This window comes from Thalassophryne amazonica, chromosome 12 (genome assembly GCF_902500255.1).
Source record: "Thalassophryne amazonica chromosome 12, fThaAma1.1, whole genome shotgun sequence".
Classification (NCBI taxonomy): Eukaryota; Metazoa; Chordata; class Actinopteri; order Batrachoidiformes; family Batrachoididae; genus Thalassophryne; species Thalassophryne amazonica.
This window is the reverse complement of record NC_047114.1, coordinates 37,128,321-37,141,996: the sequence shown is the minus strand read 5'-3', so window position 1 is coordinate 37,141,996 and position 13,676 is coordinate 37,128,321. Positions and strand designations below refer to the sequence as shown.

The following is a 13,676-nucleotide window of genomic DNA, read 5'->3' as shown; positions in this document are numbered from 1 at the left end:
GTCATTTCAAATGGCAACTTTCTGGCTTTAACAAACACTATAAGAAATCAGGAAAAAAATTTGTGGCAGTCAGTAACGGTTACTTTTTTAGACCAAGCAGAGGGAAAAAAATATGGAATCACTCAATTCTGAAGAAAAAATTATGGAATCATGAAAAACGAAACGCTCCAACACATAGTATTTTGTTGCACCACCTCTGGCTTTTATAACAGCTTGCAGTGTCTGAGGCATGGACTTAATGAGTGACAAACAGTACTCATCATCAATCTGGCTCCAACTTTCTCTGATTGCTGTTGCCAGATCAGCTTTGCAGGTTGGAGCCTTGACATGGACCATTTTCTTCAACTTCCACCAAAGATTTTCAATTGGATTAAGATCCGGACTATTTGCAGGCCATGACATTGACCCTATGTGTCTTTTTGCAAGGAATGTTTTCAGAGTTTTTGCTCTATGGCAAGATGCATTATCATCTTGAAAAATGATTTCATCATCCCCAAACATCCTTTCAATTGATGGGATAAGTAAAGTGTCCAAAATATCAACGTAAACTTGTGCATTTATTGATAATGTAATGACAGCCATCTCCCCAGTGCCTTTACCTGACATGCAGCCCCATATCATCAATGACTGTGGAAATTTACATGTTCTCTTCAGGCAGTCATCTTTATAAATCTCATTGGAACGGCACCAAACAAAAGTTCCAGCATCATCACCTTGCCCAATGCAGATTCGAGATTCATCACTGAATATGACTTTCATCCAGTCATCCACAGTCCACGATTGCTTTTCCTTAGCCCATTGTAACCTTGTTTTTTTTTTTTCTGTTTAGGTGTTAATGATGGCTTTCGTTTAGCTTTTCTGTATGTAAGTCCCATTTCCTTTAGGCAGTTTCTTGCAGTTCGGTCACAGACGTTGACTCCAGTTTCCTCCCATTTGTTCCTCATTTGTTTTGTTGTGCATTTTCGATTTTTGAGACATATTGCTTTAAGTTTTCTGTCTTGACGCTTTGATGTCTTCCTTGGTCTACCAGTATGTTTGCCTTTAACAACCTTCCCATGTTTGTATTTGGTCCAGAGTTTAGACACAGCTGACTGAACCAACATCTTTTGCAACATTGCGTGATGATTTACCCTCTTTTAAGAGTTTGATAATCCTCTCCTTTGTTTCAATTGACATCTCTTGTGTTGGAGCCATGATTCATGTCAGTCCACTTGGTGCAACAGCTCTCCAAGGTGTGATCACTCCTTTTTAGATGCAGACTAACGAGCAGATCTGATTTGATGCAGGTATTAGTTTTGGGGATGAAAATTTACAGGGTGATTCCATAATTTATTCCTCAGAATTGAGTGAGTCCATATTTTTTTCCCTCTGCTTGGTCTAAAAAAAAGTAACTGTTACTGACTGCCACAATTTTTTTTTCCTGATCTCTTAGCGTTTCTTAAAGCCAGAAAGTTGCCATTTGAAATGAATTTAGTTTTGTGTCATGTCTGTGATCTGTTTTTTTCCTACAAAATTAAACAACTGAATGAACATCCTCCGAGGCTGGTGATTCCATAATTATTGCCAGGGGTTGTAATCTGTGGTCTGCACAGAAACTCTTGCCAGTAAAGCAGCAAACCAAAAATGAAAGATGTGGACTCAATCACAAGAGCCAGATTCATATTGAAACATATCAGCTTGTCAGGAACCAATTTTTATTAATATCATTAATGTGTCATCAGCATCATCAATGAAATGAGTTAGTCTGTTTAAAGCAGAATCAAGTGTGCATTCATTGCCCTTCTTGATGAACACTTCAGTTCCACAAAGCGAGGAAGAAAACGGTAAAGGGGGAGGGGGTCAAAGAGGGCAAGAACTGCAGTGAAGGAGGAAACGCAGGGAAAACGACGTCTGGCAGAGCAGGAATCTCCCCCTTCACTGAGATATGATTGGTTTTTCCCTTGTGCAAGAACAACAAAAATCAAAATGAAAGAAATTCAAAATGGTGCTCTAAAAACTGATGGGGGGTGTGGGGGGGTGCTGCTTGCTGGGATATGGTGTTGGCTGTTGTGTTGGTTTTTGTTCCGTAAAGCCACGTTAGGATTTGATTTCATCGTCATCGTCAGAGGTCTGGCTGCTGCTACTGGTTTCGGACTCCGAGCCCTCCTCGACGTGTGCCTCCGTCACACTCCTCCAGGGGGTGAAGTGGAGAGTCACGCCCCGTGGCCTCAGCAGGACCCCGTTCCTCTGCATGCCGTTCCTCTTCAGCTGCAGAACAGACCATGTTGATTCTAGTAATCTGATGTCACACCTATGTTAAAAACCTTTCACAATGACAACGCAAACCATTTCACCTGTTCAGTTTTCTTCTGGAACTCCCTCAGCTCGTCTTCTGTCAAAGGAAGGAAGTTGTCGTCATTTTCTGGGTACTCCTGCCAGCCCATGGCCTTCAACAGCCTTTACAAACAAAAACAAATCTGATTAATGTGCATCAGTTACTAAGCTGCACGGTTTGTAAAGTTGACCCCCATTTCAATTTTACACAAAATGTTGAAATGCATGAAATGTTAAATCTTAAGTTATATTGTTCCTCACCCTCTAATTTTTGCCATCTGACTTCTTAATCTTTTCATAAAAATGTAGTTCAACTTGAAAGCGCTTTAGGTTTTGTGCAAACAAAACTCATCATTAAGGTTTATAAAATTCAACAGGAACTGTAAAAAGACTAAAGTCAATATCCAATTTACACCACCTAATAGTAATACTAAAACAACACAACTGGCATCAACTTTTTTGATCCGATAAACTGAATTGATTTCTCAATTGTTTAACTATAACTGTCTCAGAAAGGGGGTCAGGGCCCACACTTGTTGAAAGGGACTTGGGGGCCTTTCTCAACCACCACACTACACAGAGTAAAAGATAAGCTTTCAGATTCAGGGTTGCAAAAGGCTGTATCTATTATGGTTCCTGAGTACTAATCATTACAATATGGATTATTTTGATATTATCCTCTCCTCTGTACAAATGTGTGTATGTACGGTGCATCCAGAAAGTATTCACAGTGCTTCACTTTTCCACAATTTATTTTACAGCCTTCTTCCAAAATGGGAGTAAATTCATTTTATCCCTCAAAATTCTACTCACAACAAAGTTTTGAAATTTTTGCTAATTTATTAAAAATAAAAAAGTAAGAAATCACATATACGTAAGTATTCACACCCTTTGCTCAAATCAGTGTTTCAGTTGTGAATCTGGTGCCGTCTCGCAGTGAGATCAGTTTCAGCAGAGTTCCGGTTCAGTGCACAAATGTCAAACGTCAAGTGTTGACAACATCGAGGCACGACAGAAGTTCATCACAGGTGCTACACCTCTAGATAACCCTCTCAACTTGGGAGAACGTGTCATCATAAACGCCCGTGAATTCGCTTGATCAACACCATCCACATCCATAGCGGATGTGGATGGTGTTGCGCTGTGAGACACCGGAACTCTAGGGGCGGTGCATTCTGGGAAGTGCAGGGGGCTGCCAGGGGCATTTTGGAAATGTTAAAGTACCGAATACTTCGTTTATGCACCTTTGGCAGCAATTACAGCCTCAAGTCTGTTTGAACATGATACCACAACCTTGGTGCACCTACAGTGAGGAAAATAAGTATTTGAACACCCTGCGATTTTGCAAGTTATCCCACTTAGAAATCATGGAGGGGTCTGAAATTTTCATCTTAGGTGCATGTCCACTGTGAGAGACATAATCTAAAATAAAATAAAAAAAAAATCCGGAAATCACAATGTATGATTTTTTTTAATAATTTATTTGTATGTTACTGCTGCAAATACGTATTTGAACACCTACCAACCAGCAAGAATTCTGACTCACACAGACCTGTTAATTTTTCTTTAAGAAGCCCTCTTATTCTGCACTCTTTACCTGTATTAATTGCACCTGTTTGAACTTGTTACCTGTATAAAAGACACCTGTTCACACACTCAATCAATCACACTCCAACCTGTCCACCATAGCCAAGACCAAAGAGCTGTCTAAGGACACCAGGGACAAAACTGTAGACCTGCACAAGGCTGGGATGGACTACAGGACAACAGGCAAGTAGCTTGGTAGAAGACAACAACTGTTATGATTATTTATTAGAAAGTGGAAGAAACACAAGATGACTGTCGATCTCCCTCCGTCTGGGATTCCACGCAAGATCTCACTCTGTGGGGTAAGGATGATTCTGAGAAAGCTCAGAACTACATAGGAGGACCTGGTCAATGACCTGAAGAGAGCTGGGACCACAGTCACAAAGATTACATTAGGAACACACAATGCTGTCATGGTTTAAAATCCTGCAGGGCAGCAAGGTCCCCCTGCTCAAGTCAGCACATGTCCAGGTCCATTTGAAGTTCACCAGTGACCATCTGGATGATCCAGAGGAGGCATGGGAGAAGGTCATGTGGTCGGATGAGACCAGAACAGAGCTTTTTGGAATCAACTCCACTTACCATGTTTAGAGGATGAGAACAACCCCAAGAAAACCATCCCAACCGTGAAGCATGGGGGTGGAAACATCATACTCCGGGGGTGCTCTTCTGCAAAGGGAACAGGACGACTGCACTGTATTGAAGGGAGGATGGATGGGGTCATGTATTGTGAGATTTTGGCAAACAACCTCCTTCCCTCAGTAAGAGCATTGAAGATGGGTCATGTTTGGGTCTTCCATCATGACAATGACCCCAAACACAGCCAGGGCAACTAAGGAGGGGCTCCGTAAGAAGCATTTCAAGGTCCTGGAGTGGTCTGGCCAGTCTCCAGACTGGAACTCAATAGAAAATCTTTGGAGAGAGCTGAAACTCCAAACCTGAAAGATCTAGAGAAGATCTGTATGGAGGAGTGGACCAAAATCCCTGCTGCAGTGTGTGCAAACCTGGTGAAAAAGTACAGGAAACGTTTGACCTCTGTAACTGCAAACAAAGTCTACTGTACCAAATATTAACATTGATTTTCATCCATCCATCCATCCATCCATCCATTTTCTTCCGCTTTATCCGGAGTCAGGTCGCGGGGGCAGCAGCTCAAGCAAAGCTGCCCAGACCTCCCGATCCACACACACCTCCCCCAGCTCCTCCGGGGGAACCCCAAGGTGTTCCCAAGCCAACCGAGAGATGTAGTCGCTCCAGCGTGTCCTGGGTCTTCTCTGGGACCTCCTCCCAGTGGGACGTGCCCAGAACACCTCTCCAGCGAGGCGTCCAGGGGGCATCCGGAAAAGATGCCCGAGCCACCTCAACTGACTCCTTTCGACGTGGAGGAGCAGCCGCTGGACTCCGAGCTCCTCCCAAGTGACCGAGCTCCTCACCCTCTCTCTAAGGGAGCGCCCAGCCACCCTGCGGAGGAAACTCATCTCGGCCGCTTGTACTCGCGATCTCGTTCTTTCGGTCATGAGCCAAACCTCATGACCATAGGTGAGGATCGGAACGTAGATCGATCGGTAAATCGAGAGCTTTACCCCCCCTACTCAGCTCTCTCTACACCACGACGGTCCAATACAGCGACCGCATCACTGCAGATGCTGCACCGATCCGTCTATCGATCTCACGCTCCATCCATCCCTCACTCGTGAACAAGACCCCGAGATACTTAAACTCCTCCACTTGAGGCAAGGACACTCCACCGACCTGAAGAGGGCAAAGCACCTTTTTCCGGTCGAGAACCATGGCCTCGGATTTGGAGGTGCTGATTTTCATCCCGGACGCTTCACACTCGGCTGCAAACCGCCCCAGTGCATGCTGAAGGTCCTGATTTGACGAAGCCAACAGAACCACATCGTCCGCAAACAGCAGAGACGAGATTCTGTGGTTCCCAAACCAGACCCCCTCTACACCCTGGCTGCGCCTAGAAATTCTGTCCATAAAAATAATGAACAGAACTGTTGACAAAGGGCAGCCCTGGCGGAGGGCAACGTGCACTGGAAACAGGTTTGACTTACTACCGGCAATGCGAACCAAGCTCCTGCTGTGGTCGTACAGGGACCGGATAGCCCTTAACAAAGGACCCCGGACCCCGTACTCCCGGAGCACTCCCCACAGGGTGCCCTGAGGGACACGGTCAAACGCCTTCTCCAGATCCACAAAACACATGTGGACTGGTTGGGCAAACTCCCATGAACCCTCGAGCACCCGATGGAGAGTGTAGAGCTGGTCCAGTGTGCCGCGACCAGGACGAAAACCACACTGCTCCTCCTGAATCCGAGGTTCGACCATCGGCTGAATTCTCCTCTCCAGTACTCTGGAATAGACCTTACCGGGGAGGCTGAGGAGTGTGATCCCCTATAGTTGGAACACACCCTCCGGTCCCCCTTCTTAAACAGAGGGACCACTACCCCGGTCTGCCAATCCAGAGGCACTGTCCCCGATCGCCACGCGATGTTGCAGAGGCGTGTCAGCCAAGACAGCCCCACAACATCCAGAGACTTAAGGTACTCAGGACGGATTTCATCCACCCCAGGAGCCTTGCCACCGAGGAGCTTTCTAACCACCTCAGTGACTTCGGCCTGGGTAATGGATGAGTCCGCCTCTGAGTCCCCAGTCTCAGCTTCCTCTTCGGAAGACGTGACGATGGGATTGAGGAGATCCTCGAAGTACTCCTTCCACCGCCCAACAACATCCCCAGTCAGAGTCAACAGCACCCCACCCGCACCGTAAACAGTGCCAGTGGAGAGCTGCTTCAGCCTCCTGAGGCGTCGGACGATTTGCCAGAATCTCTTCGAGGCCGACCGATAGTCCTCCTCCATAGCCTCCCCGAACTCCTCCCAGACCCGAGTTTTTGCCTCTGTGACTGCACGGGCTGCGGCACGCTTGGCCTGCCGGTACCTGTTAGCTGCCTCTGGGGTCCCACCTACCAACAAAGATAAGTAGGACTCCTTCTTCAGCTTGACGACATCCCTTACTTCCGGTGTCCACCACCGGGTTCGGGGATTGCCGCCGCGACAGGCACCAGAGACCTTGCGACCGCAGCTATGAGCAGCCGCATCGACAATGGAGGTGGAGAACATGGTCCACTTGGACTCCATGTCTCCAACCTCCCCCGGGATCTGGGAGAAGCTCTCCCGGAGGTGGGAGTTGAAGACCTCGCTGACAGAGGGTTCCGCCAGTCGTTCCCAGCAGACCCTCACGATACGTTTGGGCCTGCCAGGTCTGACCGGCTTCCTACCCTCCCAGCGGATCCAACTCACCACCAGGCGGTGATCAGTCGACAGCTCTGCCCCTCTCTTCACTCAAGTGTCCGAGACACGTGGCTGCTCGAACATGGTGTTTGTGATGGACAAACTGTGACTAGCACAGAAGTCCAACAACTGAACACCACTCGGGTTCAGATCGGGGAGGCCGTGCTTCCCGATCACCCCCCTCCAGGTCTCACTGTTGCTGCCCACGTGGGCGTTGAAATCCCTCAGGAGAACAATGGAGTCCCCAGTCGGAGCGCTATCTAGTACCCCTCCCAGGGACTCCAGGAAGGTCGGGTACTCTGCACTGCTGCTTGGCCTGTAGGCCGAGACAACGGTGAGAGACCTGTCCCAACCCGAAGGCGTAGGGACGTGACCCTCTCGTTCACCGGAGTGAACTCCAACACTTGATGACTGAGCTGGGGAGCAATAAGCAATGCGACCCCAGCTCTCCGCCTCTCCCCGTGGGCGACGCCAGAAAAATGAAGCGTCCAGCTCCTCTCCAGGAGTTGGGTACCAGAGCCCAAGCTGTGCGTGGAGGTGAGCCCGGCTATTGAGATTGAGACTGATTTTCAGAGGTGTTCAAATACATATTTGCAGCAGTAGCATACAAATAAAAAAAATCATACAATGTGATTTCCAGATTTTTTTTTTTTTTTTAGATTATGTCTCTCACAGTGGACATGCACCCAAGATAAAAATTTCAGACCCCTCCATGATTTCTAAGTGGGAGAACTTGCAAAATTGCAGGGTGTTCAAATATTTATTTTCATCACTGTATCTAGAGGGGATTTCTTTTCAGTAAAGGTTTCAGAGAGCTCATGTCATACCTGTGCTCTGCCTCCAGGGAGCTGGACAGGTGCTCAGTGTCCGAGTCACTGAGGGAGTAGGACAGACCATTCTCATGGCAGACTTCTTCGCTGTAGGCTTTAGGCTCTGGGGTGCTGCTTTCTCCCTGATATAAAAAAAAAAAAATCAAAACTATTTACAAACAAAGAAACACATGGCACACCTGTGGAACAACTGATATTCTGAAAGCGACTATAATTTGTACAAGTAACTGACAGAATTACACAGCACTTCTTGAAACGTTTGTGTTGTATTCTGTATGGTGTCTTATGCCAGTGATTCAAAGTGTTGTCTACCTCTCCTGATGTTCCTGGGCTGCTGCTCGTCATCAGCTCTCCGGTTCCCTCATCTTTCAGGGCTCGCAGGAACTCACTTTTACGGTCTGGACCACGACGCATCAGTTTCAGCCTCGATGGGGCGATGTCTATGGGTGGAGTTGTGCTGGAAGGGTGCTGCAACAACACAGGAGAAAAAGCCAAAAGCACCTTAGATGTGTTCCTTTTTCTGCACCGACTCAGTTCAACATATCAGTCGACTGGTCATGAACCTTTCCCTGTTCCCCTCGAGTGCAGTGCCCGCATGAATGCCTCTTTCCTCAGTTACCATGGCTGTTCACAGCTCTCTGTTAGTTGGACACCTACTTCCCTCTCCTGTGTCTTTTGAAGAAACATGAAACATTTTTCTTACCATCTGATTCTTCAGTAACTTTGGCATTGCCTTGCCCTTGTCTGTTGATTGTTGTGTGTGATGTCCATATTACCAACATCAAAAGACTTCTTACAAACTTGCATTATGTCCAGTGCCTAGCCACCTCCTGGGGCCTCATTTACCAACCATATGAAAAGCCCAAATTTGTCTATGCAAAGTGAAGAATTTACTGATTTTTACTTGTACTCAGAAATGGGTGCAAATATACACTGCTTTGGCCATGTGTACACACAGGATCTAGTGGCAGAACAGGGAAATTGCAGCTAGAAAGCACTGCTGCCATCACAACATGCAACCTCATCCACATGTTCTTTATTGCCTCAAATTAATAAGTACACAATTAGTAATCATGTCAAATTAAAAAGACATGTAGCCTCATTGGTCTCAAAACCTAAAAAAGACCCTCATGTGAAATAAACAGCAGCATTTGAACATCACCAAGCACCTCCATCTCTTAGTACAAGGCTTGGGGCAAACCGTTTCCCTCTTGGAATATTATATTAAAAAAAGGACCCACATTATTTTCACAGCTCAAATTTTATTCAGAGATTTGGGCTGAGTCTCAATTCTACCCCTTGGCCCTTCCCCTTACCCCTTCCCCTCCGTTTTGCGCGGGCACGAGAGAGAGGGGTATCTCAATTCTCTTACTAGCGAGGCGGAGGGCTACAAACCCCTCTGTTTGGAGTGAATCTGGATGCACACTCCGTTTGGAGGGGTAGGAGGAGCTTACTGCTCTCTCCAAAAAAACAAACATGGCGCCGAAAGAGCCGCATAAATGAAGCGGCTTTCATTACAAATTACGCTGTTTAGAAAGTTATAACTTGCCAAAAAACTTTACAGACAGTTGTCTATGACAGTAACATGTATGCTGCTGGATGCATGTTGCATATATTGTCATTCCGAAGAATATCGTAACGTCGCTCGTGCGCTGAGGCGTTATAATGCACATAAACACGAACGCTACGTTAAGACACTTTTATATCTCACAACAGAGAAAATCATGATAAAGGATAAACACGTTAATTTGTATGTTCATAAATCTTTGCATAATATCAACCCCTGCTGTTGGATTTCAAGGTCTGTAACGTGTGTGTATTTAGTAAACAAACAGGAGCCCTGAACACACTCGACTCCTAATAAGCTTTCAGGCAGAAAATGAGTAGAAGTTTCATCAATGGAAATAAGTTGGAAAATATATACAGATGCACATGTATATGTGTAACACATAACCTGACGTCCTAATAAACTGCTATTATTTGTCAAGGAAATTTCTAAAGGAAATAGGGCTGGATGCAAAAAATGGGAGAATTTGAAAAAGAAATAAGGTTAACAGAACTAGATGCAGCCCATAACATACATACAGGTGCTGGTCATATAATTAGAATATCATGAAAAAGATGATTTATTTCAGTAATTTCATTCAAAAAGTGAAACTTGAATAATGTATACATTCATTGCACACAGACTGATATATTTCGTGTTTATTTATTTAAAATAAAACAGTTTTCCTGTTTTATCATTAGTATTTTCTGATTGTGTGTCTTATTATTTGTATTATTTTACTTCTTTTACTTATGTTTTAAATTTTTTTATTGTGTTTTAATCTTATTTCATTTTATTCTGCTTTTAAATGATGTTTGTGAAGCGCCTTGAGGCGATTAGTCATGATTTGGCGCTATATAAATTAATAAATTATTTTAATTACTAATTCATTAAATACTAATCAATTAATTAATGACTACTCAAAGAATATTATTATTGATTAATTACTAGTATCATTAACATTAATTACTAATCAATTAATTATTAATATATTAATAATTATAAATTACAAATTAAATTAATTAACATGACATGATTGCTATGCATCAAAGAAATCTGCGACTTCTATTTCTTTGCATTTACGCAGAATGGCGAGAAAATAAAAAGAGCAAACAGGCTACTGCAACAAGTTGCATTTCGGTTGCCATGTTGATGTAACCCACAGGAAAAATATTCATTATAAATTAATTTTTTTTTGTGTGTGTGACCTAAAATGTGTGTCATGTAACGTCATCACGCACGTACTGCGTACAGCCAATCATGCGCTTCGGTTGAGTATGTAAGCCCTCCGCTTCCTCCCACTGCAGATGCGGGGAGAGGAAGTTAGCGTATGGCTCTGACAGGTACGCTTCGGTAATTTTTAATCTTATTTAAATCATTTTTGTACATTTTTATTAAGTTACATGCCTCTTTCAGGCCTCGGACTATATCTGCCTCTAGAACATCAGGTTTCGCTGTGTGAAGGATCTCAGAGGAACTGGTGAGTCTGTTTGTTGGTGCTATGGTTAGCATGTTGCCTAGCTGGGCGTTAGCTGCGCCCATTCAAAGCGGTGTGTTTTAATGCTAACTGTAAGCCAAAGTTTATAGGTTGTGTTTACAAGCCGCATCAGCTAAATCTCTGAATGTTTACATATTGCTACTTTACTATGCGTTTCCCTTTTATTAATGGAGACGTTGTGAATGTGTACACTGAACTGGAATGACATTTGTGAAGAAGCTAGCTAGTAGTATTTGTTTTAGTGATCTGTGGTCCTTTTGTTTACATGTAGGCCAGGACCTTTGGGTACCCCATGATGGCGAGCTGAGCCCAAACCTGCAATAGCAACAACTTAAAGAACTTTTCCAATCCATCATGCGGTAGGAGGCTAGATGGCCTAACCTCTCCCCCTCTCATTTGTGCGGGTTTTTATTGCACAACCTTGCAGCCTGCGTTGAATTGTGCCGCGCATATGAATTATTACTTCTGCACAAATTCTGTGCTCCGGACTCTTGCGATTTTGCACAAATTAAAACTGGTGCTTATGGACTTTTAGAAAGAAATGCACTTTACTGTCGGAATGGCGGATTTATTGGTAAATGCTGTGAACTTTATTTTGTATTGCTGTTGATTAATATTGTGGTGGAAGATATTTTGTGATCTACGAATGAACTATAACACCAGTGCACTTGGTAATGAAAGAGCTGTGTGAAACTTGGGTAACATGTCTGAACTATTCAATGTCTGTTAGTATAATATCTGCAGAATTGTAAATATATTCTTGCACTTTCAATAATAAGGCAACAGCCACTAAAAAGAAGGCATTTGTCACTCTCTTTATTTCATTGCATCGCACCTCCCAGAGTCGAGTCTACAACTTCTGATATTGGCCTACCAGCTCTATTAAATCTTTTCATTTCTTTTTTCCCCGTAGCATTATATAATCATATCTGCTAGATAAGAGAAAACGTGGCGAGCCAGCCAGGAGGTTGATTGCAGTGAAGTAAATTGTGGTTACATTCAGGCTCACCAATTTTTAAACATGGACTTGTTGGAGTCTCTAGGTATAAAAATACCAAATGCAGTGTTGGTCAGCGGCGTTCCAAAATATGATGCTGATGAAGTTGAAGATTTTCTCCTTCAGTTTGGTGCCATTGAGCATTCTTTACCGATAAACTCACCAGATTCTGAATTTCATAATATGATGATTGTTGAGTTTAAAACTGGTTCAGCTTTTGAATCACTGGGTCCTATTCTGCCGTATACATTTAAGCCCAAAGATAATGAATATTGCATTAAAAATTTGTCTAAAATTTATGCTGCTAATATTGGGTGCTCAAAGACTAAGACTTATTTAGCTGACTTAAAGCAAGTAGCAAAATTGTCTGGTCAAGATTTTTCAGAAGTTTTACAAGTACTGATGACCCAAATCAATGAAGCTGTGGCTGAGCTCCACACTGGAAAAGCTGAAGACGCCAAAGATAAAGATCTCACTTCATTGGAAAACAAAATGGCTGCTTCCTGCACTCCAGAACAGCATGAAATGGCTGCTGCTTCTTCTGCACCTTTACCTCCAACATATTTGGGTACGAGTGCAACAGAAAGACATGCAATAAATCTGACCTCTGCTGATTTGAATCTGCCACAAATTCAAAAATATGTTGTGGGGCATGTAATGAAAAGTGATGATATTAACATCCGTGCATCTCACAGACTGCGTATATTTTCTGGAAGAGTTCCTAGACCGCCACATGAGGTGGATTATGACACGTGGCGCTCCGGTGTGGATCTGAGTTTAAAGGATCCAGCCGTTTCTGAACTTCAAAGAGCCAGGCTCATCCTTGACAGCCTTTTGCCACCAGCAGCTGATATTGTAAAGCACCTCAGCCAGGACCTGCCTGCAGAGATGTACATACAACATCCTGATTCAGTCTATGGGACTGTACAGGATGGAGAGGAGCTTTTTGAGAAGTTCATGGACATGCGGCAAGATTTAGGTGAAAAACCATCTGCTTATTTACAATGACTGCAAGTAGCCCTGAATCTGGCTGTCAAGCAAGGAGGTGTGAAGCCTTGTGAGGTGAATAAGAATTTGCTTAGTCAATTTTGCAGGGGATGCTGGGATAACGGTCTCATCTCTGAGCTCCAGCTTAAGCAGAAAAAAACAAACCCGCCTTCATTTGCTGAACTGCTGCTCCTGTTAAGAACTGAGGAAGACTGTGAAGCAAATAAAGCTCTCAGGATGAAGCAACACCTGGGAACATCTAAGCAGAGTTACTGCTCAGGCCCAGTTCGCAACTGAAGAGGAGAAAGGAGTTGCTGCGACCCTGCTGTCCCTCACAAAGCAAATGGCTGACATACAGAAACCAACTGCTGCTCTAACCGCTTCCCAGCCTCACCATTCCTGTGCTCCAGTTGAAAAGCCACAATATAAACAAAGAACTGCTCCAAATAAAAATGCTTCACCCTCCAGCCCAAAGCCTGGGTTCTGTTTTGTGGAGAAGATGGACATATTAGTCCTCAGTGTGACAACAGTCCCAATCCAGCACTTGTAAATGAAAAACAAAAACAGTTCAGTGAAAAGAAACAGAAGTGGCAGAAACGCAATCCAAACTCCACTGAAC

At 44.1% G+C, this 13,676-nt stretch overlaps 1 protein-coding gene across 1 annotated transcript in view; it reads right to left on the bottom strand.

Annotated features, from left to right (window-relative positions):
- Positions 1-1,656: 1,656 nt before the first annotated feature.
- gpbp1l1 (GC-rich promoter binding protein 1-like 1) overlaps positions 1,657-13,676 on the bottom strand; it is a 70,316-nt gene continuing 58,296 nt past the window's right edge. Inside the window, exons 9-12 of the mRNA XM_034182726.1 lie at positions 8,342-8,497; positions 8,027-8,151; positions 2,334-2,436; positions 1,657-2,247 (exon numbers count right to left, since the gene is read on the bottom strand). Of these exons, the coding sequence (XP_034038617.1) occupies positions 2,077-2,247; positions 2,334-2,436; positions 8,027-8,151; positions 8,342-8,497 (555 nt within the window). The 3' untranslated portion in view covers positions 1,657-2,076. The remainder of the gene's footprint in view (positions 2,248-2,333; positions 2,437-8,026; positions 8,152-8,341; positions 8,498-13,676) is intronic.